Genomic DNA, 27724 nt, shown 5'->3' on the forward strand with positions numbered 1-27724 from the left:
CAGCAGCAGCAGCAGCAGCCTAACATGTATGCAGGAATGATGGGGATGCCCCAGCAGGGAAACATGGCGATGGCAGGCATGCCCCAGGGCAATATGGCCATGTATGGTCAACAACCACAACAGATGCAGCAGCAACAGATGCAGTTCCAGCAGGTAGCCAACTCGACTTGTCCTTTACTTACCATGACTGAACAATTCAGTCCTGTTCTCAATGGGATTTTCAAGTTCTTTTTCGTACATTTACTGATTTTCATGTCCCCTCAAAACACATCAAAATTATTATGGGAATTAATTTGTCCGTCATCGGGTGTTACAGTCTGTGTTATGTTCAGATTTGTTTTCAGACAATATCTTCTGAAGGGATTATAGGATTTTGATGAAACTTGTCTGGTAGATGGACTTCCCAATGCCCAAACTCAAGGGTGATGCTCAGCCATATACTCAAACCTTTAATCAGGTTGCTGCAATCTGACTTGCTAGTTGTTTCTGTGAACTTTTGAAAGTATTATTGGAAACATGCCCAGTATACATTCGACCCAAGTTGAGGGCAAATTCATCAATGTTTGAAACAGTGCTAAAATAGAAAATGATATACAATTGTAACAGAAAACTTATTGCATTTTATTCCTTCATCTTGGGTAAACTCCTTACACCTGCCAGGTAAGCTTGGGGTAGGTGACATCTTCCATGGAATTCTTGTCTATAAAGAGGCAAAACAACAAAGCTGCATACAAGATTTCGGCTCAATTTAAGAAAGAATAGAAGAAAAAAATGTTTTCTTTGATATAACATCAACCTTTGTCAGTTCAAGGAAAAAGGCAGTTACCAAAATACAGATAACAATTCTCGTTCTAAGCACTTACCCATACACGTTACTAATAAAGTTGTTTACACTCTCTATCATAAGTTGAGTATTAGTCAGCTCCATTTCTTCTATATTCAAGACGCTTCTTTAATATGACGTACTTCAATTAATCAGTCTAAAATTATGACCGGAGTGTTTTGCTCAGCTGCTTGTGGAACTAAATTTGTTGATTTGACATTTCCAGATGCAGCAGCAGATGTCAGCCATGCGTGTGGGTGGCGGAAACATGATGGGACAGCCAATGCCGAGTACAGGGGGGTTAAATTGGGGGGCCCAGAACAGCAGTGGACACACACTATCTACCAATCTTTGGCAATGATAGTTGCTGTTTTAGATCATTTACATTATTTGTTGTCATGTGCATGGAATTCCTGTGGATTGTCCGTCACATTGCTGAGAGGTGTCAGCAAGATCGGGAGTCAAAATTGTTCACGCGTTAGCCATGCTTATGTTTGGGAGGAAGCTGTCAAGGGAAGAGCAGGACAAAGAAAGAACATTCCAGTTATAGACTGTGTTTTAATCACTCAATGTAATGTTAATGGTAAGATGCCTGCTAATTTGTAAGGTGATGTCTGTTTTAGCTAGCGTACATGCAGGGAAGTCATTCTGTGACGTAATTGTGGAGTATAAACTAGAAGTGCTACAGGGTGTTTATGTAATACGTTCAGATGATATTAGACAATTCGGCACATGTAAAGTATTACAATATTACCTCCGTAAATCAACGTTGTCTCCGTGTAGCGTTCATTGTGTCCTGTTAGGAAATGTAATTACTTCGTATGCAATTCAGAATGTCTTCATTTATTTAGGCTTGCTCAAGATTTCCGTTATTTATAAGCAGTGTCTTGAATGTATCATCCAATGGAGAGACGTCTTGGGTTTATTGATTAATACCAACATCGCTACACACCTGCGTTATCAATGTAGTGCTTTAACTTCTGTCTCCATCATTTCATATGACATTTCATAGAAGGGTGTCGCGCGATTAACAAATTGTAAAATACTGATTATAATGAGATGTTGTTGAACTATTCACATCAACAACTTGCCTGCTTTCCTTTCGCTATGTAGACATTTTGGTTGAGGAATTTCTGTACAATGAACAACGGCTTTCATGAGTTGCGATACTCCAATGAAAACATCAGGACTTAACTTGTACAAGATTGCAGTTTCTCCTGCTGGACAGGTGTTTGTAGGGCAGCCAGTGTGATAGAGCTAAAGCTACAGCTTATGACAATAAGGATATAGAGCATGTAATTCATTAATAAAACTGTGATTTATTTTTTAATATATATCTATTGTCATGTCAGAATTTGTTTTTTTTAAACAGTTCATGATTGTTTTGTCATGCATATTCGGTCAAGTGGCGCCTTTCCATTTTTTCTTGTTTCGACTTTTAATAAAGATGAATGATCAGTTATTCACAGAATTTTGTACAGTAACATATCTGTTGCCTACTTCATCTAAATGTGATTCACTTAAAAATCAGTTGGGTTTTTTTGCTTTAAAAAATGATAATTGGCAAACATTGAAATGCTGAACAATCACCAAGCTAAAACTATTCATGAATTACGATGTATGTGCTGTCTAAGATGACAACTCTCATAAATGCAGACTTTCTATACACTTAGTGGTGACCGGATCAATTTGGGCCTGAATGTTTTTCTTAATGATTTTTTCTCGATCATTGTCTTTTATCTTTTTCACCCCTTTTGTTTTTGATTCAACACACTGGTAGTTGAGTGAAATACTACCCAGTAATATACTGATGTTAATTGACGACAGACCGTTATGAAAAAAGTCAATAAAACGTCAGAATAATTCGGACTACTTCCAACAGTGCTGTGCGACAGGTTTCAAAAGTACTGGTTTATCATGAAAGGGTGAAATGTTGCATAAGTTTGTTCAATATAATGGGGGTAGCATTCAGAAAAAAAAATTAGAACCTTAATTTTGATAATGGAAATTTAAAATATGTTTGTGAATGTTTCACTACATATAAGCTACTGAGTTCAGTCCTGTTGTTATTTCCTATAGGTGTAATCCGTTTTGTTTGGTCTTGTGTGTAGTCTGATTTGTTTTATCTTGTGTGTAGTCTGATGTTTGGTTTCATTTTTAATAGACTTCATTCAGTCACAGTTTGCTTGGGTTGGGTCTGACAGTATAAATATCTATATGTATCATTGAAGTAATGTCATGCATAAGTGATGACTTATATGGTTTTAAGTACGGTAGATCGTGTCTGTCTTCGAAGACTTCTTAATGTAATAAGCTGTTTTTTGACATGTGTAAGTCCCAATTTACGGGTGGTAGTGACATTTTGTGTAATCCTATGACCATAATCATAGAGTTTATGTCCAGCCCCTGTGCTCAGTATGAACAAGTACATGTAATATGTTTTACAGTGTATGTTCAGCTGCCACGCTGATGTTGACAGTGTGGTGATCATGGTGACAATACTGTGTGGTATGTACTTGGGACTGTAGTTAGAAAATTTCGTTAAACTGATGTCCATGTCATTAAAAACACAGGTACCCACATCATCATCAGGTGTCTGAACACATGATCTTTTATTATCTGGGCATCTTTTCAGGAAAATGTCTTGTCAAGTGTATCAATGATGTGTATCCTTATTCAGAGGCGTTTTAGTCATACTGTTATGTAATTGGGGGGATATTATGATTGGCAGGATATTTTCAAGGGGAGTTTAAAAAAAACAGGTATTTTATAAGATGTTTATAAATTTGCCAAATGTGTTTTATATCTAGTAATTAAAAGCTACTCACAATTAAATGTGAGTTAAAATGCTTAATTTAATTAAAAAATAATTAAGTTAACATATGATTTACATCTGTTTAATGATTTGTATGAACTACAACGATTTAAAGTTGAAAACATGTTGCCAGTCCTTTCTATCATTATTTTAGCAAAGCACCTTACTCATATAATTTTATACATTTTGCCATCTGCCAGTAGTCTGGTGAAAGCTATAGTCAGAATAATTTTATTATCTCACCTGGCCAAAAAAGCTAAATTACGAGCTGATGCCATGATACCGGCCAGTGTCCATGTTCTGTCGCACGTCCATTGTTAACCGTTCCTTTACAAGCCTATACTAGTCCAGAACAGCTGAATGTATTTTGACTTATTTGACATCGAACATCTCTAGACAAAGGGACATTGGTGTTGTGTAAAGGAATTGGGTGGTGTCTCTAGGGGCGGAGAGGTACGAGGGGTCCATTAGGGGAAATGGGAGTAAATCTTTACAAACTAAATAGTACAGGTAAAGGAATTCTAATCTGATTTAACAAGGAGCATCCCCGGGCCAAAGGATGCACTTCAGGAGGGTAGATTTGAAGAAAAAAAACCGCACAAATTATATTGAAGATTGCAACATGGTTAAATCTTTTAGGAGAGAAATGCAAATGAAATATTTGAAGCTTATTTATAAAGATTGTAAATAGTACCTCATCATTATGGTCTGGTGTGAGCAAAATAACAATCATTATAGACTCTATATAAGCTGTTATAGCAACATGGTGTATTCCTCCATCATGGGAACACTCAGTAATATGTGAGTGAGGCAAATGTCAAATAAGAATGAGTTTGGAAGGACAGGAGTGATTGTTTATGGATGTGCTTGTCGTGGTATATTTGACTATTTTATATTTGTTTTTTTAAACTTGGGAACTAAATCATGAGGTCAACACTTGTAGTTATTGCGAACAAATGTATGCGTTTTACAGTATTTGGTATACAAGTACAATGATTTCAGTGATTTTTAACTTTAATTTTTTTCACATATGATGAAGCATTATATTCAAATACCTTAACAAATAAGGTTGCAATTTCACATGTAAAGTTAATAAGGGCAATGTTTCATCTTTTGGACAACACCATCAATTATTTCAAAGTATATTCTGTATCACCGGTAATATTTTGTGATTATATAAAAATGTCAGACTGTTTTTGTAAGACTGTTTTTGTATAGCCTAATGTGATATTAGATTTTGGTTGGAATTCCAGCATTAGTTAGGAACAAAACCCATGTTTTATGTACCTCCAATAAGTTTGTTGAATGAATCAAAGTGCTTAAATTATTTAACTGAATCAAAGCTCCTATGCTTAAAACATTTTTTGAATTATTCAAATGGTAATCAAGCATAGGGTTTTGTGCAATACCCTTTTAAAGCAATTCTGTTTTTATGTTGATTTATTTATTAGACATGTTACCAGCACAGATTTGTAAAGAATGAAACACTGTAAAAATCCACTACTGCCATTGTGTTTTCACTGTAAATATCATTTTAGCCATGTATGTAAAAACCCTGACGTTATGTTGTAATTCATGTATAAACATAAACACCAAAAACAACCAACAGTCTTGTATTTGTTACTTCACTGTCCCAGCTACACATGGATATGGCACGCTTTGGAGTCAGCATCTGGGGCCTGTTCGTTTATGCGAAACAACCGGTTTGACCGTTTATAAATGTGACAATTTCGGGTATAAATGGCGGACCTGCAAATGTTTATGCAGGTCTTGTCCAGGCTCGCCTGAAAGCAGCATCAGATTACTAGGTCCGACCATATTTAATAAACGAACAACAGAGGTCTGATCGGTTTGACCGTTTAAACGAAAACGGCCTAGGTGTTCACATTTTCCCCAGCAATGTAACACAGTATGGCTCAATTTGTTACAAGACTTAATATGGTCTGTTTATACCTGGCATATTTGTTTCAGGAACGGAATTTCAAAAGCTTGACCCCATGTCACTATTTAGTATTGCCATCTAAAAATTATTGAGAAAAAGTTTTTTTTATCTAATTTGAGTTTATCATGAACGAGAAAAGATCATTCAGATCTGTTCAAATCGTAAGTGCACGGTTGGCCAATTTAAGTGGCAAACTGATGAAACGGCTTTTGAAGTTCCGAAAATTCAAACCTTAATAAATAATAAAAAATATTTACCAATTAACCTAGCTTACAGCGTTACAACTACACATCATGTCAACTTACCAAGTTCTGAGGGCATTCATATAGGCAATGAATGCCAAGGTTCAATTGTTGATGTTATAACTAATTATGACATCATAACTGCATTGTTGGATACCACAGACGTTTCTTGGAAGATGGCAGTTATGCTCTTTCAGCAAGCATACATGATACGTTTACAGGGTCAGTTGATTAAATTTTCCATGAGATTGAAATGTTAAAAAAAAATCCAATAGTGTAAATTCAACTTTTGACGTCAAAATTAGAGAAGAAATTTTACTTCATTCTTTTAGCAGAGACTATACCTGGTATTAGGTAGATGCTAGTGTACTCAAAATGTACAAACACTGATCATGAATAGAGTTTTGTTTGTCCTAAGTTTAGTAGGAGAGACTCTTAGCTTCAATTTCACATACATTGATTTTTTTGTAAACTCTACTTTGTTATTGTAGGAAAGTACAAATTAAATGAGTATTTTTATCCGGTATCAACTAAATAGTAAAGTGTCTCCCTTCCCTAAGAGAGAATAAATGAATTGGGGGTAATATGAAAGTTAGGATTTATTTAAAGCATCTGAAGACCTTTACATCCATGAAGTGTACCATTTCCTTTTAAGGACATGGGAACTGAGAATAATTTTCGAAGTTTATGCAGTTTTCTCCAAATTGGACCCTGTGGCAGTGAGGAGTTCCTCAGGCCCCCGATTCAGAGACGTATAAACGTATATGTGTTATATACGTCTCTGCCCGATTGGGTTGCAGGATCAGGGCCTTAATTAGTTTTAATACCATCAACGTTAACTTCCATCCTATCAAATAAATTTATTCAACAAAGTGAAATTTACTTCCTACATAAAATGATCAGCAGAAACTAAAAAGTGTTATTTTCCTATGAACTTTCAGCTAATCCCCCTCCACTAAAGGGGGAATGAATGACCCAGGGGTAGTAAAATTTACAATTTAGATAAAACATTTAAGGACCAGTTTATTCCTATCAAGATTACATGATTCGTGGACATAATGGTCTGAACAGATACGTTGGACAAGAATACTCACACGGAATCCGTTAAGGCTTTCATTTTAGAATGCCTTTTAAGAGTTGCCTCCCTTCAACATCCGCTGCAGGGAAGGATTGACAGGATTTATTCTTCTTCTTAGCTGTACAATGCAAGGGCTCCATCAATGGTGATGTTTATGCCCTTGGGACCATGTACGGTGTACTGCATGTGTGAAGTCATTGAAAATTAAGTAGATCATGCAGACAGTTAACTTAATCATCACGAAAGTGAATATTACATAAGAACTCGTTCGTGTCCTGTCTCTAGAAAACAGTACAAGTACACTGTCGGCTCACAGTCGCAATGAAGTCACTCTTTCGAATGACATCCACATTTGTTGGGGAAAATATGGATTTGTTTCCAACGGAGGCCGTAGCAGGTGGGTATCCAAATTCATATCACAGGAGTCTATCCTTTTGGCCAATATCTTCTTCATCTTCTTACTCCAACAATGTTAGAGGTTTAAGACGGCGAGATACTATTTACAGATAGAAAAAAAGGCCGACCAGCGACCTCTTATGTTATAGGAGTACTTATTTCTATGAGAGATGAATCTCCAATATTGGAGCCATTATTGTCTCTGGGCTTGGGTGGAAAAAAGAAACCTTATAGTTATAATTGAATGAAATAAGCAAAAGTATAAATTATATAATGGGGGGGGGGNCGACATGGGTGTGATACATAAATGTAAAGTAGTGCAACACGATCACACAATTCCATACAGGACATGTTAGACTTCAACTGCCGGCCAACTCCTCGGGGGTGGCAGGTGTGCATACATAATGTACATAGACCAGCCTATGTTAGTGGGACAGATCAGAGACGTATATATAACGTCTCTTGAAAGATGCAGAGAAGATCTGTTTGACGGTGTACTGTATGTGTGTTAAGCCGTGAGAAACTAGGGGGGAGGGGTGGTAATTGTTCAATGTGAAGAGTATAGGCCAGCCTTGAATGATTCAAGGCTGTCTGCATCAGCAAGAAAGGAGGGTAAGCTGTTCCAGTCCGTTATATATGGTCCTTGGCATGTAAGAGAACTTGAAAAAGTATTAAGATGCCTGAATTGGACAATAACGTTGATTCCCCCAAGTCCTGGTGTTTGCCTTGGTTTAGTACTGGTCGGCTGGAATAGCTATGAGATCGTGAGTGATCTTATAGAAGTTGACCAGCCTGGCCTATGCCTCCGACGACTCTGCAGGGGTCCGACTTGAGGGAGTCAACAATTGCCGAGACATAACCTGGAGTTCTCGAGTGAAAGTCATTATAGACTATCTGGTCGCTCTTCTCTGGAAAGCCTCGAGTTGATAATATCATTTATAACAATCTGTTTATAAAAAAACTTATATAATATAAAAACATAGTATAAGCCATAAGGGGTATTTTTAATTTACAGATTGTTGTAATTATATGTTGACAACATGTCAGACTTCTGTGTTCATATCATTCTGAAATGTGAATTTCTGATGAATTTTGGAGAAAGATGTGTTGACCCCAAAATTTTAAGTCTAATGGTTCACAGACCGGATATAAAGCATTCTGACTAAAGTATGCAACCAGTTGTTGACCCATAAAAGATGAAGGAAAGTGGTAACATAATTATAAAATAAGAATTCAAGGTTCTTATATATATACCGCTTTATCACAACCTAGTTCCTAGATTGTCTGAAAGCGGTTCATAAACTATTAGTCGTGGTTATAGGGCCTAAATGACACCAGCCAATAACCTTCTGAACTCCCTGGGGAGCATAAAGCCATGCTCAGTGCTTCCATTTCGGCGCTCACAGCTAGCATTCAATAATTCTAGCCCTGACCAACAACATACTCCTTTACAGCTGAGTAGACTGGAACAAGCGGAGTAAAGTATTTTGCTCAAAGATGCAACACAGTGACGTGACTTGAACTCACAACCCTTCGGTCACAATCCCGGCGTCCTACCACTAGACTACCGTGCCTCCTATAACTTGAATGGAAAATGTAAAAAGTGTCGGATTATCCTAGGCTTGTTTGTCTACCACAAGTAGCTATCTCTCTTTTGTCTCTTTTAGCCATTTCTAATGTTTGATATATCAGTTTAGCTCCATAAAGATGAGCTCTATTGCAAATTAGGGCCAGCATGTACAGGAATCAATGAAATGTACAGGTCTTGGTATCCTCATTTAATATCATAAGATTCCTTTGAAGGGAAAAGTGCTATTTGCCTTCTTGTATGCTTGATTAATAAGATGTTTTCATGATAAATCACTCAAATCAGTTGAGAAGTCCATCCCAAAGGATACGTGCTGGTATATATTGGTATCTTGAAGTAAGTGACCTTTCACATAATACAATTAGATATACTGACCATGGGGTTAGGGATCTGTGCCTTGCCCCTGTGTTCTACATTTCTTGTACCTTACCCGCTGGGTCTGTCCTTCCAGAAATCTTTTTATCCAGGAATGTGTTGCATCTCATATGATATACATGTACATATGCATGTATGGGCAGGCACTGGTGAGGCATGTACATGTGCGCTCAGATCTATCAGTCCAATTCTGTACCTGAATTCATGTTGGCAGTCATTCAGGATGCAGTGGTTCATGCTATTAGACACAATTGTTCCTGAATCTTGTAGCATACACGAATTGGACAATGATTACCTACCTATACATCTCTCTTGAAGATTTGACAAATAGTTGTCTTAGGTTTTTTTGCTCATATTCTTTACATAACATGGTTGTTAGTATGTATATGAGAACTCGGCTGAACTGTCTGTTTTGTAAAAATATAATCAATTCAAGTTGATGTAATTTAATTTGCAGATTTGCCAGGACCAGTTTTGGAGAGTATCCTCCCTTACATGAGTGCTTACTGGCTTCACTCCATCCACCAAAGTCTTTCATATGCAGGTAAGCTTCTCTAGGACTTGTTCTAGAGAGTAATCCCCCTTACACAGGTAAAGTTCTCCAGGACCTGTTCTAGAGAGTAATCCCCCTTACNCACAGGTAAGCTTCTCTAGGACCTGTTTTAGAGAGTAATCCCCCTTACACAGGTAAGCTTCTCTAGGACCTGTTCTAGAGAGTAATCCCCCTTACACAGGTAAGCTTCTCTAGGACCTGTTTTAGAGAGTAATCCCCCTTACACAGGTAAGCTTCTCTAGGACTTGTTCTAGAGAGTAATCCCCCTTACACAGGTAAAGTTCTCCAGGACCTGTTCTAGAGAGTAATCCCCCTTACACAGGTAAGGTTCTCCAGGACCTGTTCTAGAGAGTAATCCCCCTTACACAGGTAAGCTTCTCTAGGACTTGTTCTAGAGAGTAATCCCCCTTACACAGGTAAAGTTCTCCAGGACCTGTTCTAGAGAGTAATCCCCCTTACACAGGTAAGGTTCTCCAGGACCTGTTCTAGAGAGTAATCCCCCTTACACAGGTAAGCTTCTCTAGGACTTGTTCTAGAGAGTAATCCCCCTTACACAGGTAAAGTTCTCCAGGACCTGTTCTAGAGAGTAATCCCCCTTACACAGGTAAGGTTCTCCAGGACCTGTTCTAGAGAGTAATCCCCCTTACACAGGTAAGCTTCTCTAGGACTTGTTCTAGAGAGTAATCCCCCTTACACAGGTAAGGTTCTCCAGGACCTGTTCTAGAGAGTAATCTCTCTTACACAGGTAAGGTTCTCTAGGACCTTTTCTAGAGAGTAATCTCCCTTACATAGGTAAAGTTCTCCAGGATCTGTTCTAGAGAGTAATCTCCCTTACACAGGTAAGGTTCTCCAGGACCTGTTCTAGAGAGTAATCTCCCTTACACAGGTAAGGTTCTCTAGGACCTGTTCTAGAGAGTAATCTCCCTTACACAGGTAAGGTTCTCCAGGACCTGTTCTAGAGAGTAATCTCCCTTACACAGGTAAGGTTCTCCAGGACCTGTTCTAGAGAGTAATCTCCCTTACACAGGTAAAGTTCTCCAGGACCTGTTCTAGACAGTGATCTCCCTTACACAGGTAAGGTTCTCCAGGATCTGTTCTAGGGGATAATCTCCAACACACAGGTAAGGTTCTCCAGGACCTGTTCTAGAGAGTAATCCCCTTTACACAGCTAAGCTTTCCCAGGACCTGTTCTAGAGAGTAACCCTCCACACACGAGTGTCATAAGGGCCATTTCTAGAGAGTTATCTAGTTTACACAGGTAGGGTTCTCTAGGACCAGTTCTATTTCACCTGGACCAGTCCTAAGGAGAAAAATAGTACACTCCCTCCATCACAGGAAGATTTTGCAAATTTGCATAAGAACTCAATGACTTTATGATTTATATCATGCACTTATATCATTTCTTATACAGGAAGATAAGCTACTCCAGACATGTATCATTAGTTAAAAAATCTATTAGTAGAGATAGAGTTGCTACTTATTAGATAAGTAAACATGACGTAATGCTAAACCAGCATTTACAGCTGTTTCTCAGTATAAACCATAGATGGAATACCTGGGCTTGGACACAGATCTGGAGTCAGACGAGAAGATAAATAGTAAGAATGAACTTGTATTTGTCATTTTTGTTTATATTGTTTTGACAGGTGTGAAATGTGATTGGTTGTGGACCATGCACATCCGGCGACGGTGGGGCCTTGGAGTACAGTCCATGATGAATGTGTTCCAGGAGACGATTGACAAGGATCCACGGAAAGTCTACCTGATGAAACATTTCCATGATCTACTCAACTTCTGTACCCTCAGTGTCAACACAAGAGGTTTGTGGACTTGTCATTTTCTCAATAACTTGACGAGGAGGTGAAATAATTTTAATTTTCTATCACAAATTAGTGAGTGGCTGTTTCAGATAGTACAGTTAATGGTGAAGTAACGTGTGGGTAGTCACCGATCCAACTACTGACCACACTCGACTTTGCTGAACTAGTGAGCGGGTTCCAGGGTTATACTGTATCACTTGAAAAGCTAGCTTGCCTAGTAAGGCAGCATTTCCCCCTAATATCCCTCAGCTGTTACCCTGGTATGTACGGTACTGGCAGAATTGTTTTTTGTAATACATGTACTATCATTCTGTTTGTAAGTAAGTGTTTGAAAACTACCAGAGGGCTATAAATGCTAAATTTGTTTTGAACACTAACAGAAATTGAAAATTCTTTTGCAAGTTTGAAAACATCAGTTCAGCAAAGAGTGTAAAAGACCAATGTCTTGACTCTAAACCACTAAAAACAACTCGCTAAGCCACAGTGTGCTAAATCAGTAAAATCAGCTGTCAGAAATCATAGAGACATTTCACCAAATAGCAGATCTAATACTGCAGGGTGAGGCAGTCAGAGGGGCGGTAACATGTTTGCCTATCCCGCCCTATATTGGACTGGACTAGGATTACCATGTATTGAAGTTAACTGAAAATATAGTCGGCTAAGGGTCCTGGGAGTGTAAATCATTGGGTAACATGTTCCAGTTATTATTGGAAATTATTGGTGTTGGTATCAAATATACTTTTTACATGTTCAAGGTTTTTGAATTTTACTATCTTATTGGAAGCAAACTTTGTAAAAAAAATAGATATTTATATGTAACAGAAGAAAGAGAGAATATAACGGCCAGACTGGGGCTTGAACCCGGGACCCTCCGAACTCTGGACAGACGCTCTACCAATTGAGCTACCTGGTTGCTGACTATCGACCCAGTCCTGTTCCGCTGCATAGATACGTTTTACTAGGTAATTTATAAGAATTTTGATTTGAGAAATCCTTTATTGTAGATCCGCACAGCTTATTCCACTGCCCAATCCACAGACTAGTCCGCAGGGAGACGTTGGATCCTCGGCCAGCATTACCCGTTCCCCGCGCGTCATCATCGTCATCTTCTCAAATTTCTTTTTTCATCTCAAATCATCATGATGGAGGGACAGTAGGACCTATGTCTTTCCACTTGGACCAGCTGCTGAATTTTTCTGCTTATGCACAGACGCTGCGTGTTCTTGGTTCTCAGTGTGGTTGGATTGCTAGTTGTACTCCACTTCTTGAGAAACTGCTCCAAGTCACAGAAAGGCTCCAGCTCGTTACGCTCACAGACACATACTACACTGGCATACGTGCCTTGGTGGTATCTCTAATGAAACGGGGAACATTAACCAAGGTGGTGTTGTCTACGGTCAAGTTGTCGGAGCCCTGTTTGTTAGACCTGATGTTCGTGTGCTCAGGGAGACTCCATCATACTGCTGCTAATTTATCATGTAAAAAAAACCTTATTTGTCAGAATTGTGCTAAAAACATTCCTAATGACAGAAAGAATACCCAGTCTTCCGTGGCAAACCAGAATGAGGACAGTGTTAAATTAAATGACGATTCAGCAGTATTAGATGAATCTGAAGCGTCACAAAGAACAGATGGTGGTTCGCAGCCTGTGGCGTCCACTAGTTCAGGCATTTTCTCTAGTCAGCTTGAGGATAGGACGATGTGTTCGAGGTCCATTGAACCCCTGCTGTGGGAAGTAGGATTTGACAGTGATGGCAGTGAGTCCTCAAATTTTGACATTCCAGATGGTCCTGAAAGTTTGCTGGAGCCACAGATACTAGACCTTTATGATGAGGCAATCACGCCTCTCCCTAGACCAGCAGATACCCTGGAAAACCTTGTTCTCACTAATGCGACAACCATCAAACCTGGTGATGGTAGTACGCATATTCCTCTGCCAGCCTCGCGATGTGTTCAGTGTAATTCGTGTATGAATAGGGCAGATTCTGTCCCAGGAACAGATGAAGCATTAACCAGTACTGCAGCAATGCAGGGTAAATTAGGTGCCGAAGAAATTGTGATGAAAAACGACAGAACAAATTCTACAGACAACCAGACAAAGCCCAGTTGTCATGGTAACCAAATGCTAAAACCTGACTGTGATGATGACATGAAGCATACAAATGAGCTGTCTACGGCTGACATAGTAACCGGACTGGAGTCGTTTGCGCTCTTGAGTACCGCCAACAGGTACGACATCAGTTCAATTCTAGTTCGAGTCTTGCCAGGCTGGACATCTTTAAAGAAGTTTGGGGTCTTTGATGTTGGTAAGTCTTTGCATTGTTGCTTTCCTGAAAACATAACTATTGCAGCAGTTATATGCGAGCATGAAACAGAAATGTTCATCTACAGATTTGTTAAAATGTTTTAACTTATACTCCATCATGTTACATAGATCATAGGTGACACCTCTGAAACCACCAATGAGGGAGATCTCCCTCATTCCACATTTCCAATGAGGGAGATCTCCCTCATTCCACATTTCCAATGAGGGAGAAAGTGTGAGAAACGTGACTAAAACTATTTCGCTCAATTTATCTTTCCCATTCTAATGTATCAGAATAACTCAAAAAAACAATAATTTGAGTCCGACACACCTGTTATGATCATAACACACACCGAGCAGTAACTATATAGCTAGGAAGGAGATGATCATTTGACCACAGGATGTAGATTTTGATTTTTGTTAGTTTGGACTTGAATGAGGGAGTTTTAAAGGAGATTGGTAAATTTTGGTCCAAATGAGGGAGTCTCCTTCCTAATGAGGGAGGTTTGACAGCTATGATAGATGTAACAGTAACAGTAACAATCTACCTGATACATAATGCAAATTACTCAGAGCTGTTGAATTTAATAATGGAGATTTAGTTGTGTTCTCTGTACTTGTTCCGACACGTGCGAGATATGAATAAATTCAAATTATCATTCGTAAAAAATATTTTCCTGGTTTGTTAGTGTGAGATACAAGTAAGTCACCATAAAGTTGGTGAGGATTTGTCTGTACATCGGTACCTCCTACACTGTGTTGTAGACATGAAGTCTGTGATAATTTGTCTGTACATCGGTACCTCCTACACTGTGTTGTAGATATGAAGTCGTGATAATTTGTCTGTACGCTGGTACCTCCTACACTGTGTTGTAGACATGAAGTCTGTGATAATTTGTCTGAACATTGGTACCTCGTACACTGTGTTGTAGGTATGAAGTCGTGGTAATTTTTCTGTACATTGGTACCTCCTACATTGTGTTGGAACATGAAGTCTGTGATAATTTGTCTGAACATTGGTACCTCGTACACTGTGTTGTATACATGAAGTCTGTGATAATTTGTCTGTAAATCGGTACCTCCTACACTGTGTTGTTGACATGAAGTCCGTGATAAATTGTCTGTACATTGGTACCTCGTACACTGGGTTGTAGATATGAAGTCTGATAATTTGTCTGTACATCGGTACCTCCTCCACTGTGTTGTAGATATGAAGTCGTAGTAATTTGTCTGTACATTGGTACCTCGTCCACTGTGTTGTAGACATGAAGTCTGGGATAATTTGTCTGTACATCGGTACCTCGTACATTGTGTTGTAGACATGAAGTCTGTGATAATTTGTCTGTACGTTGTTTCCTCGTGGTAATTTGTCTGTACATCGGTGCCTCGTACACTGTGTTGTAGACATGAAGTTGTGGTAATTTGTCTGTACATCGGTACCTAGTACACTGTGTTGTAGATATGAAGTCTGTGATAATTTGACTGTACATCGGTACCTCCTACACTGAGTTGTAGACATGAAGTCCGTGATAATTTGTCTGTACACTGGTACCTCCTACACTGTGTTGTAGATATTCTGTACGCTGGTACCTCCTACACTGTGTTGTAGATATTCTGTACGCTGGTACCTCCTACACTGTGTTGTAGACGTGAAGTCTGTGATAATTTGTCTGTACGTTGTTTCCTCGTGGTAATTTGTCTGTACATCGGTGCCTCGTACACTGTGTTGTAGACATGAAGACTGTGATAATTTGTCTGTACATCGGTACCTCCTATACTGTGTTGTAGACATGAAGTCCGTGATAATTTGTCTGTACATTGGTACCTCGTCCACTGTGTTGTAGACATGAAGTCTGTGATAATTTGTCTGTACGTTGTTTCCTCGTGGTAATTTGTCTGTACATCGGTGCCTCGTACACTGTGTTGTAGACATGAAGCCTGTGATAATTTGTCTGTACATCGGTGCCTCCTACACTGTGTTGAAGACATGAAGCCTGTGATAATTTGTCTGTACATCGGTACCTTGTACACTGTGTTGTAGATATGAAGTCTGGGATAATTTGTCTGTACATTGGTACCTCGAACACTGTGTTGTAGATATGAAGTCTGTGATAATTTGACTGTACATCGGTACCTCCTACACTGAGTTGTAGACATGAAGTCCGTGATAATTTGTCTGTACACTGGTACCTCCTACACTGTGTTGTAGATATGAAGGCGGGATAATTTGTCTGTACGCTGGTACCTCCTACACTGTGTTGTAGATATTCTGTACGCTGGTACCTCCTACACTGTGTTGTAGACGTGAAGTCTGTGATAATTTGTCTGTAAATCGGTACCTCCTACACTGTGTTGTAGACGTGAAGTCTGTGATAATTTGTCTGTAAATCGGTACCTCCTACACTGTGTTGTAGATATGAAGGCGGGATAATTTGTCTGTACGCTGGTACCTCCTACACTGTGTTGTAGATATTCTGTACGCTGGTACCTCCTACACTGTGTTGTAGACATGAGGACATGGTAATTTGTCTGTACATTGGTACCTCCTTTGGTACCTCCTACACTGTGTTGTAGATATGAAGTTGTGGTAATTTGTCTGTACATCGGTACCTAGTACACTGTGTTGTAGATATGAAGTCTGGGATAATTTGTCTGTACATCGGTACCTTGTACACTGTGTTGTAGATATGAAGTCGGGGTAATTTGTCTGTACATCGGTACCTCCTCCACTGTGTTGTAGATATGAAGTCGTGATAATTTGTCTGTACGCTGGTACCTCCTACACTGTGTTGTAGACATGAAGTCGTGGTAATTTGTCTGTACATTGGTACCTCGAACACTGTGTTGTAGATATGAAGTCTGATAATTTGTCTGTACATTGGTACCTCCTACACTGTGTTGTGATATGAAGTCGTGGTAATTTGTCTGTACATTGGTACCTCCTACATTGTGTTGGAACATGAAGTCTGTGATAATTTGTCTGTACATTGGTACCTCCTACACTGTGTTGCAGATATGAAGTCGTGGTAATTTGTCTGTACATCGGTACCTCCTACACTGTGTTGTAGATATGAAGTCGTGGTAATTTGTCTGTACATTGGTACCTCCTAGACTGTGTTGTAGACATGAAGTCGGTGATAATTTGTCTGTACATTGGTACCTCCTACACTGTGTTGTAGGTATGAAGTCTGTGATAACTTGTCTGTACATCGGTACCTCGTACACTGTGTTGTAGACATGAAGTCGGTGATATTTTGTCTGTACATTGGTGCCTCCTAGACTGTGTTGTAGATATGAGGTCGTGGTAATTTGTCTGTACATTGGTACCTCCTACACTGTGTTGTAGATATGAAGTCGTGGTAATTTGTCTATACGTTGTTTCCTCCTACACTGTGTTGTAGATATGAAGTCTGTGATAATTTGTCTGTACGTTGTTTCCTCGTGGTAATTTGTCTGTACATCGGTACCTCCTACACTGTGTTGTAGGTATGAAGTCTGTGATAACTTGTCTGTACATCGGTACGTCCTACACTGTGTTGTAGAGATGAAGTCGTGGTAATTTGTATGTACATTGGTACCTCCTACACTGTGCTGTAGATATGAAGTCGTCGTAATTTGTCTATACGTTGTTTCCTCCGATAATTTGTCTGTACATTGGTCCCTCCTACACTGTGTTGTAGACATGAAGTCGGTGATAATTTGTCTGTACATTGGTATCTCGTACACTGTGTTGTAGCCATGAAGTCATGGTAATTTGTCTGTACATTGGTCCCTCCTACACTGTGTTGTAGACATGAAGTCGGTGATAATTTGTCTGTACGCTGTTTCCTCGTGGTAATTTGCCTGTACGTTGTTTCCTCGTGGTAATTTGTCTGTATATTGGTACCTCGTACACTGTGGTGTAGATATGAAGTCTGATAATTTGTCTGTACATTGGTATCTCGTACACTGTGTTGTAGGCATGAAGTCTGTGATAATGTGTCTGTACATTGGTACCTCCTAGACTGTGTTGTAGATATGAAGTCCGTGATAATTTGTCTGTACATCGGTGCCTCCTGCTCTGTGTTGTAGACATGAAGTCATGGTAATTTGTCTGTACGTTGTTTCCTCCTACACTGTGTTGTAGATAGGAAGTCTGTGATAATTTGTCTGTACATTGGTCCCTCCTACACTGTGTTGTAGGTATGAAGTCTGTGATAACTTGTCTGTACATCGGTACGTCCTACACTGTGTTGTAGGTATGAAGTCTGTGATAACTTGTCTGTACATCGGTAACTCGTACACTGTGTTGTAGCCATGAAGTCATGGTAATTTGTCTGTACGTTGTTTCCTCGTGGTAATTTGTCTGTACATTGGTACCTCCTACACTGTGTTGTAGATATGAAGTCGGAGGAGTTGACTCTACAGCTACTACAGAAGGTCCAAACTCACCAGCTATCTCACCTGGTACTTGATGACATCAGTGTTCACCCATCCTTCTTTCAGAAGTTTCTCCACACTCTTCATACAGACTTCAAGTATGGTTTCGTTTCAAACAAATTGCTGTATAAATGAATGAAGTAGTACATGACTGAAGTCTATACTTTATTGAGAAAAGATTTACATTTTAGTGTTGATGTACAATGTATGCAATACCCTTGAAAATTCTGGCTCACAATCTGTTACAGATCATTTGTCTACCTGAAAAAATGTAGATGCAGATTTTGTTTAACATAGTGATACAACTTTACATGTTTCATCTGCTTAATAGTATTTATTTCTTTTATGCAACTTGTATTGTCCTTTCTTTTGCAAAATAATTGATGTTTCTTTTCATACAACTGTTTTAGATATGGAGAAAATAGTCAAACACTTGAATTGTTAGATTTCCAAGCCTGTACCAAACCTATAGAAATCAGCCTACCATTGTCTCCGGGTGGTAAGTACTTCTGTAGATGAAATATTAGCCATATATTCCTTTTTGTGGATCTAGGTGACAAGGTCAAATATATCTCTTAAGATGGTGCAGTTTGAGAGATCTCTTGAGGTGGTTATTAAATATATCTCTTAAGATGGTGCAGTTTGAGAGATCTCTTCAGGTGGTTACTATTATCCCCTAGCAACGAAAGTTCGAGGGGATATAGGATTCCGCCCTTACGTATGTCATCCCGACTTCTTAGTCATCCCGACTTCATTTCTCAATGGAATTTCATGAAACTTCAAACAAGTGTTTAGTATGATAATACCTTGAACAAATTCGCGTTTCGGGTTACTGCGTTGAAGGTCAAGGTCACTGTTGCTATTTTTAGAAAAAACTTGAATTGCTGTATCGACTTCATTCCTCAACGGAATTTCGTGAATCTTGATACAAATGTTTGCCATGACAATACCTTCAACAGATGCAGTCGCTAGATCAGTTACTGTTACATCATTGAATTTTCTATTCATTTCCTGATTTCCTTTCATTGCAGTGTTACTGCAGGGTGTGAGGAAATTAGACCTGAGTATGAACACGCTGTCCGAGTCCGGGTTTGCAGCTCTGCTGAATCTTGTCAAGAATGATCTGGCACTGGTCCATTTAAAACTCAATGGGTGCTTTCTTCAGGAGGAACAAGTTCTTCAACTCTTGGAGGTTCTTGCAGGTAAAACGAACACCTTGTATATTATTTCTTCCAGTCATAAGGCATCTTCAAGAAAAAGTAATTTACTGATGACTTAAAGACTTGCCTGTAAACATGTATCATAGATTTTATATTAGAATAGTTAGCAAGACAAATCATGTGTTTTTCAGTCTAAAAATATGATAGGAAGGTTCATATCAGATTCTGTATTAATCACCTTTTAGAATTACCTTCAGCTTGGACAGATCTATGGTTTGGTTTGGTTTGTTATTTACCAGGTACGTCCTATATATACGAACAGCTATGGTAATTTAAGGACGTGCCAGGTTTTGGTGGTGAAGTAAAACCGGAGTACCCAGATCTATGGAAATTGTATTGATTACTTACTTACTTTTCCTCTTCGTCCCTGGTGGGACAAAGGACATCAACAAAATTCTATTGATTCTTTAAAAATATTTAAAAGAAAACATCACACTCCATTGATATATATGGAAAATTTAATGACATGAACCAATTACTTATTAGTCTAGACTTTAATGTCAAACTGTTATTTCAGAGAATACTCGACTGGAGGTGGTGAGTCTCAGTGGTAACCGGGTGGTAGAGGAGTCGGTGGAGCAGGCCCTGGTACTGTTCATAGAAAAATGTGTCTCCCTCAAAACACTCGTACTCAACTACAGCAGGCTCCGCAGCACCTTTGGTAAATATTATTGGTGTCAATGATCTTTCTTCATAAGTGTAAATATGTTTGATGTCTGGACTGGCTATATAATGAGAGGTTATCATAATATGATCATTTCCATATACTACTTCATATCACTCCTCGGGCGGATACGGAGTAGGATTATATTGAAATAGTCATATGGTAACTTTTTATAGGCCCGTCGAAGACGGGGACGTATTATGTTATCACGTGAGCGGTCGGGCGGGCGGTCGGGCGAGCGGGCAGGCATGCGAATTATGTCCGCTCGATATCTCGAGTAATTATTAACGCATTAACTTCAAACTTCACAACAAGGTTATTTACCATGAAAGCTCTGACAAGTTCGATAACCGCCATTATCCGACTGTAATTATTGGAGTTATTCCCCTTGGTTTCATTAATGCGATGCATGCGTTCCATGATGTTGTATTGCACTCATTGATCTACCAGTTATGTGGAATGATTTCTCTTTTAATATCAATTACTCACAAATACTTCATATATTTCAATCATACAAACAACTGCTCATTCAATGTGTGGCGGGCGTATTATATACCGCTCGCGGTAACCTTGTTTTTATCATTTACTGCTCTATAACTTCAAAACTATAAGTAATAACACATTAAACTGGCAAAAAGTTTATTTCATGAGCTTAACCCTTTCACCCCTATGTAACTTAAGTGAACTCATCAATGCTTTGATCTGGATGAGTCCATTATGGTCTACAGTGGTGAAAGGGTTAACTACAACCACATTCTAGTTACCTTAAATAAAATACCATCAACAGAATGGCATATACAGACAGACATGTGTTGTGTACACTACCAGTTTGAGGTGTGATTTTTCTAAAAAGTGTTCAACCAGAAGTTAAACGGCGCATGTCGGGCGGATATGGATTGGTCCGAATATGGCCTATGCACAACTAGCAGTATTACACATGCAACACAGCCCATATCATGGACAAGTTTATGTTAATGGTTTATAAATCACAGATAAGTTGTCATGTTTGTAAAACTAAGATATGAATTTGTGTGTACATATATCGTATGTAAATATATATTGTATGAACACCTAACTATCGCCTAGTTCATTGCTGACATTTATAACAATTGTCTATTTTTCTTTTCTATAACTAGTGAGTAGTGAAGCGTTCATACAGGCAGTGAGAGGCCATCCAAGTCTACAGGAGCTGTCAATCAAAAACAACCATCTAGGTATGTGTTGTCGAAAGATATGTTGTCAACTAGAAAAATAAAGATTTATTTATAGTTTTTGTTAGCTCACCTGGCACGAAGTGCCAAGTGAGCTTATGCCGTGGTGCGGCGTCCGTCGTCCGTCGTCCGGTGTCAATATTTTTCTTTAAACGACTTCTTCTTAATAACCGAAAGGCCTAGGGTGTCGATATTTGGTCAGAAGCAAAATGGGATGAAGGGCTACAAAGTTTGTTAAAATTAATGACCTTCACCCATTTTCAAGGTCACAGGGGTCAAATATGTTAAAACTTTAAACATCTTCTTCTCGATAACCAAAATGCCCAGGGATATGATATTTGGCCAGTAGCATGCTGAGATGAAGGGCTACAAAGTTTGTTCAAATGAATGACCTTCACCCATATTCAAGGTCACAGGGGTCAAATATGTTAAAAACTTTAAACAACTTCTTCTCAATAACCAAAATGCCCAGGGTGATGATATTTGGCCAGTAGCATGCTGAGATGAAGGGCTACAAAGTTTGTTCAAATGAATGACCTTCACCCATATTCAAGGTCACAGGGGTCAAATATGTTAAAAACTTTAAACAACTTCTTCTGAATAACCAAAATGCCCAGGGTGATGATATTTGGCCAGTAGCATGCTGAGATGAAGGGCTACAAAGTTTGTTCAAATGAATGACCTTCACCCATATTCAAGGTCACAGGGGTCAAATATGTTAAAAACTTTAAACAACTTCTTCTGAATAACCAAAATGCCCAGGGTGATGATATTTGGCCAGTAGCATGCTGAGATGAAGGGCTACAAAGTTTGTTCAAATGAATGACCTTCACCCATATTCAAGGTCACAGGGGTCAAATATGTTAAAAACTTTAAACAACTTCTTCTGAATAACCAAAATGCCCAGGGTGATGATATTTAGTCAGTAGCATACTAGGATCAAGGGCTACCAAGTTTGTTTAAATGTATGACCTTGAATCATATTCAAGGTCACAAGGAGCAAATATGTTCAAAATATTTAAACAACTTGTTCTGAATAACCAAAAGGCTCAGGATGTTGATATTTAGTCAGTAGCATGCTGGGATCAAGGACTACTATGTTTGTTAAAGTGAATGACTTTGACTTATATTCAAGGTCACAGGGGTCAAATTTGTTTAAAATCTTTAAACGACCTCTTCTGAATAACCATGGGTCCCAGGATGTTTATACTTTGCAAGTTGCATCCTGAGATGAAAGGCTATACAATTTGTTCAACATAATGACTTTGTTCGACTTTCAATCACAGGGGTGAAATGTTTTTAAAAAAAATAACAGGGTCTTTTAAATGAATTTTAATCATAAATACTGATATTTTGCCTGTAGCTTTATTTTAGATCACTTTTAAGGTTACAAGTGTGAGATTTATACCAGGTGAGCGATGCAGGCCCATTGGGCCTCTTGTTTATTTTACATTTATGAAGTAAGTTTTATCAAACTCTGTGGCCTGGTACAGAGGTTCATGTACCCCAGGAAGTGACTGGGGGATACCTGTAGTCAGATAACAAGAGGGATGCACATGGGGTACAAGTGGATTGAAGTAACCAGAGGGTCATAATGGAGAAGGAGACCAGAGTACACAGAACAGCCAAATAGTGTGACTGGTGTCCTGGTATCTTTTCACAGGCGATAGGGGAATCAGTTTCTGGTCGTCTATGGGAAAGTCGAGTCTGCTATCCACTTCACCACATTACCACCCTTTTTGTAATGGTCACTTTTGAAAAGCAACCATCTATGATCGAGATAAGTGTTGTGTAAGGAATTTCTAGAGAGACTAAGAGAATATTTCCCTACTGTGAGGGTATGATAGAGAAATTTCAACCCAATGGGTGATATTCTTGATTGTCTTAACCTGACGGTTTGCTTCAAGCTGAGGGTTAAAGATTCAAGAATGTAACCCGAGGGTTGATATTTCTTTTAACGTAGGGGATGATTCTTATTACCTCATCCTGTCAATGATGTATTTGAAACCATTTGCATTTGACCTCTCCTGTGGAAAGCTGATTGTAACATCATATTTGATTGTTCCCACGACGTTGTGGTATTGTTTCTTTTTCTTTGGGCAGAACAGGAGACAATTCAGCGTAAGGTGGGAGAGAATATTGTTGAACACAAAAAGCCAGGAAGTTTTGTGCAGGTTTCTATAAAGTAGGTTTTGTGATGGAGTACTGTATGTTGGTAAATGTTCGCCCTTCGACAGTAAAATCTATTTTCATCTACAGATAAAAAAAAATCCCTTTGCATTTAATTACTTCGCTTATTATGTTGTTAACAGATTTTTGCTGTAATGATAATTTCGTCCTCATTACGGAGGGCGAAAAAAGGCGAAAATTTAACTCCAAATTTCATGGTATAGAGTAGTGTTACCAGGGATGGGAACTTAAGACTCCCTACAAAACTAAAATAGAAACATTAGGTATAAGACACACCCAATGTCTTGTGACACAGTGGAATCCTTTGCTTGTGTTAGTGACTTTTAAATGTTTCAGTTTAGCATGTACTAAAAAAATATTATTTGACTACCATGTGATGAAGCGGAAAACTGGTTTGGGTATAGATTGTACTAATTAATCGTGTTTGTACTTTCAGAGTCTGGAGCACTAAACTTCCTGATAGCCATTACCTGCTCTCCTCAACGACCAGCTCTCCGCTCACTAAACATCGGGTAGGTGTAAAGACAGGGGTAAATGAGATCCAACGTCCGCTAGTGGATGTTCACTGAAGTGATACATCACCCATTATAATCCACATTGTTCCTTTTTTAGATATTTTAGATATATCACATCATGTTCAAAACACTTTGCCTTTTCTACTCTTGGCTTATACCGTGAAAATCTTATACCATCTTTTCTCAGACATTGCAACTATACTAGAACGTCATTGTACTATTTTACTATTGTGGACGTCACTATTTGTTGTTGTTTGTCCCTAGGCAGGACACCATTTTTCGTAACTTAGGTATATTTTGAAAATTGTACTTTGTTCTATTGACGGCCCACCTAGTGTTAACACAATTAAATTAGCCGAGACTCCCCATTTGATGTTGTCTTGTCATCTCTTCTTCTGAATTGGGTAGGTGTGTCAGTGTATGCAGAGTGAACTTATTTTGTGGTGATTTTGCTGTGTATCTGTCCCTAGAAACTACAGAATTAATTTCCTGATGATTCTTTAGATTTCTGCATATTCGTTTCACCCTTTTACAGGTACAACTGGATCAAAGGCCAAGATTTAATAGAAGCTGCCCAGCGAATACGCTCGTATCAGAGACGGCACTTCCCGGCTAACAGCGTCGTCCTGGACTTTCTGTCCCTCAGTGGTAACCGTCTCCTCCACAGCTTCCAGCAGCAGCTCCGACATGAGTACAGGGGTTTGGTGAAGGATCTGGAGGCCAATAGCATCGACTTCTCACGACCTTATGCAGAACATGTGGGTCAGATGTGAAAGGTCAGAGGTCCATAACTTGTAAAACCCGTCGGGCCTGACTAGTGCAAAAAATTTCGTTGTGGAGAAACTCTGTAACAATGCAAAGCCTCCATAGTGATGCATTACATCCTTGTCTGTAAGTAATACTGTATACCGGGAAACTGTCGCCGCAGTTTAACTTTCGCCCGTTTCGCCTTCCGATCTGAGGGCGAATTTAACATGACGGCGAAAGTTTAAAAAGAAATCATGTATACGACGTCACATGTTTTGTCACTATTTCGTCTACACTGAGGCTTAATTATTCAGATACCGTATGTGATGCAATAGGGGGTCCAGTGTGTTCCACTGTTGGCGATGTAGGGCGAATTTAACACTGGGCGAATAAGGACCAACGCTGTGACATTTCCCGGTATACAGTACTAGTAGCTGTGATTATGATATCCGCTAAATAACTACTTCCTAGACCTACTAGCGTTCATTTAGAAGGGTTTGTTCTCTCTATTTTTTTGCAGAAAAAGCAATTTGTGTAGTGGTGCGATTTGCAATATGACTGCAAATTGAAAGGTCTTCATAATACTTTGCATGGCTCACTTTGTTTTGTCCGTCTTATTAAAACACCAAATAGTTAAATTTTAAGTGTAAGGATTCTTTAGTTTGATACTCAGAAAGTCGTTGATGGACTGTCCTGTATGGCCAAACAGAGTCGGGTGTGTAATAGTGAAGTCATGTGATCTGATTTAATGTCATGGTATTATTTATAGTGTTCAATTTATATTTAGGATCCCGGAAAGGAGACAGCATTGTATGTGTGTGGACATTTTGTATTCTTGTATATGTGTTCAACCTGGATTGTGTTGCCTACCTTTTAAGTCATCATGCTAAATCTTTGCATTTATATATATCACATGAAATGTCAAATATTTGAAATATTATTTATTTCACTATAAAAATGTACTTATTTGTATATTATGCGAAAATAGTACAAGTACTTCTGTGCAAAACATTTGGTTAAAATAACAATGAAAATGTCGTTTGAACCTAGCTGCAGATACGATATGTAGTTTATTTGCCTGTGTAGGTATTTATTTTCGACTGAATCCCACTGATCCAAGAGTTTCTGATGTCAGAGAGACTGCAGCTATGGGAGTTGGAAGTTGCAAGACTAATGAGCTGTATAGGTACTGGCCAATAATAACGACATCCACAGCTAATTAATAACTATCATCAGGTGTTTACAAATCCGAGTCGTATTTTCTGGTAATATTTGATTTTAAAGAATCACATGACTTAACTGTTAGGATAAGATTTGGTAGTAGTTTTAGTTATAACCAAAACCTAAAATGTCCATCATAGCCGCAGAATGATAAAAACATCATATATCTATGTGAAACATATCCCCTGATTAACCTCTAAATAGGTGAAAGTACTAGGGAAGTACAAAATGTACCAAGAATCTTTTTTTGTCATGTCTTTTATATGCAAATATATATATCTCTGTTTTGCATCATTGATGTACCAGATGATCAGAAAAGACTCAATTTTTATGCTCGCAAGTGTTTCTTTTATTGGCATCAAGTAGTTCAGCTGTTAGTTTTATATATATATATATATATAATAAAAAGTGATTAAATGTCCATGTGAAGGAAGTAAATATAGAAAAAATAAAATTAACGACCGACTAAAAAACTAGCTGCTTTCACCCTTCACAGGGCTCTTCAGGTTTATTCAAAAGAGAACAACGTCGTGACGTCACAATTACATGTCATCACACTACAATAGTAACGTGACGTCACGAAGTACACAAGATTGGTGGACAATTTGGCGTAAAATTTTATTGTGGCCTGTTGAGACTCGGTTTTAATATTTTTATTAGTTGGTCTTCTTTCGTTTCTCTTAAAATAGTGTCTGATGAAAATAGTTGATACAAAGGTAATACATTAAATTTATCTCCAGCACATTCATGAATATGTTTGTTAACATGAAGATTTCGTAANAATAAAACAAAACACTAAACAAAAATTACTAGCCGATTATACTAGTCTTCGTGTTTGTTTTATTTATATTTTTACTGTCACATGGGCATTTAAAACTACTTATCGCTATATATTATAGCTATATATATATATATATGAAATAAATTTTACACTGTGTAATGGTTTTGTGTTACAATTTCTCTGTAACAAGTTGCTTAATTAATGTCAATTAAAAACTTTACTTAACACGGTCATATAATGGTATTAAGTTATATATATTATACCCTGTCCAAGGACACATTTTACTAAAAAAACAATCACCTTTTTAAATATTCATACTAAGTGTAGTAAGTTTTTGACACATTCTAGAGGAGCGAGCAAACTATGAAGTTTGTTTCACGTAGAATTACACATTCTACACTAGAGACCTCCATCTCCTTATATGTTAATTAGAATCGCTATCATGATGATTTTGCCCTCATCAAGGAACTACTGCAGCTATACAATAGGGTTATCAGTAAGGTTTAACAGCAATCCAAATTTGCAGCAGAAAAATAGGATTAGTATTAACACACCGTATTTTACTGGTGATTAACCCATGCCTGGTAATAAGCCCACCCCTAACATTTCCTTACTTTCTGTGCATAAGGTGGATGCCTGGTAATAAGCTCATCCAGCATTCTTCAAGGTTGCAGCGACGGTAAAAATATTTTTTATAACCCTCGCAACAAAGTTAGGAGAGGGGGGTATACTGGAATCACCGTTTGTTCGTCCGTCCGTCTGTCTGTCTGAAGACAAAAATTTGTACCTCCTACTCCTAGGTTTATGCATGGATTTTGA

The 27724-nt window shown here is 38.5% G+C and overlaps 2 protein-coding genes across 6 annotated transcripts in view; both read left to right on the top strand.

Annotated features, from left to right (window-relative positions):
• Positions 1–5246, top strand: part of LOC110454427 (stromal membrane-associated protein 1-like) — a 20597-nt gene extending 15351 nt beyond the window's left edge. For 3 of the 5 annotated variants that reach the window (XM_021503915.1, XM_021503919.1, XM_021503918.1), the window contains 2 exons: positions 1–153; positions 1050–5246. In XM_021503915.1, the coding sequence (XP_021359590.1) occupies positions 1–153; positions 1050–1184 (288 nt within the window). In that variant the 3' untranslated portion in view covers positions 1185–5246. The remainder of the gene's footprint in view (positions 154–1049) is intronic. The other 2 variants (XM_021503916.1, XM_021503917.1) reach the window with 2 other exon arrangements.
• A 1734-nt stretch (positions 5247–6980) lies between these two features.
• Positions 6981–26530, top strand: LOC110454421. The gene is made up of 11 exons (XM_021503908.1): positions 6981–7297; positions 9717–9803; positions 11459–11632; positions 12637–13938; positions 18316–18454; positions 18767–18855; positions 19388–19558; positions 20094–20237; positions 21377–21454; positions 24078–24153; positions 24692–26530. The coding sequence occupies exons 1-11, from the start codon at positions 7222–7224 to the stop codon at positions 24927–24929; spliced, it is 2574 nt and encodes an 857-aa protein (XP_021359583.1). The 5' UTR covers positions 6981–7221; the 3' UTR covers positions 24930–26530.
• Positions 26531–27724: the final 1194 nt, after the last annotated feature.

The sequence above is a fragment of the Mizuhopecten yessoensis genome, unplaced genomic scaffold (genome assembly GCF_002113885.1).
Source record: "Mizuhopecten yessoensis strain PY_sf001 unplaced genomic scaffold, ASM211388v2 scaffold7833, whole genome shotgun sequence".
Classification (NCBI taxonomy): domain Eukaryota; kingdom Metazoa; phylum Mollusca; class Bivalvia; order Pectinida; family Pectinidae; genus Mizuhopecten; species Mizuhopecten yessoensis.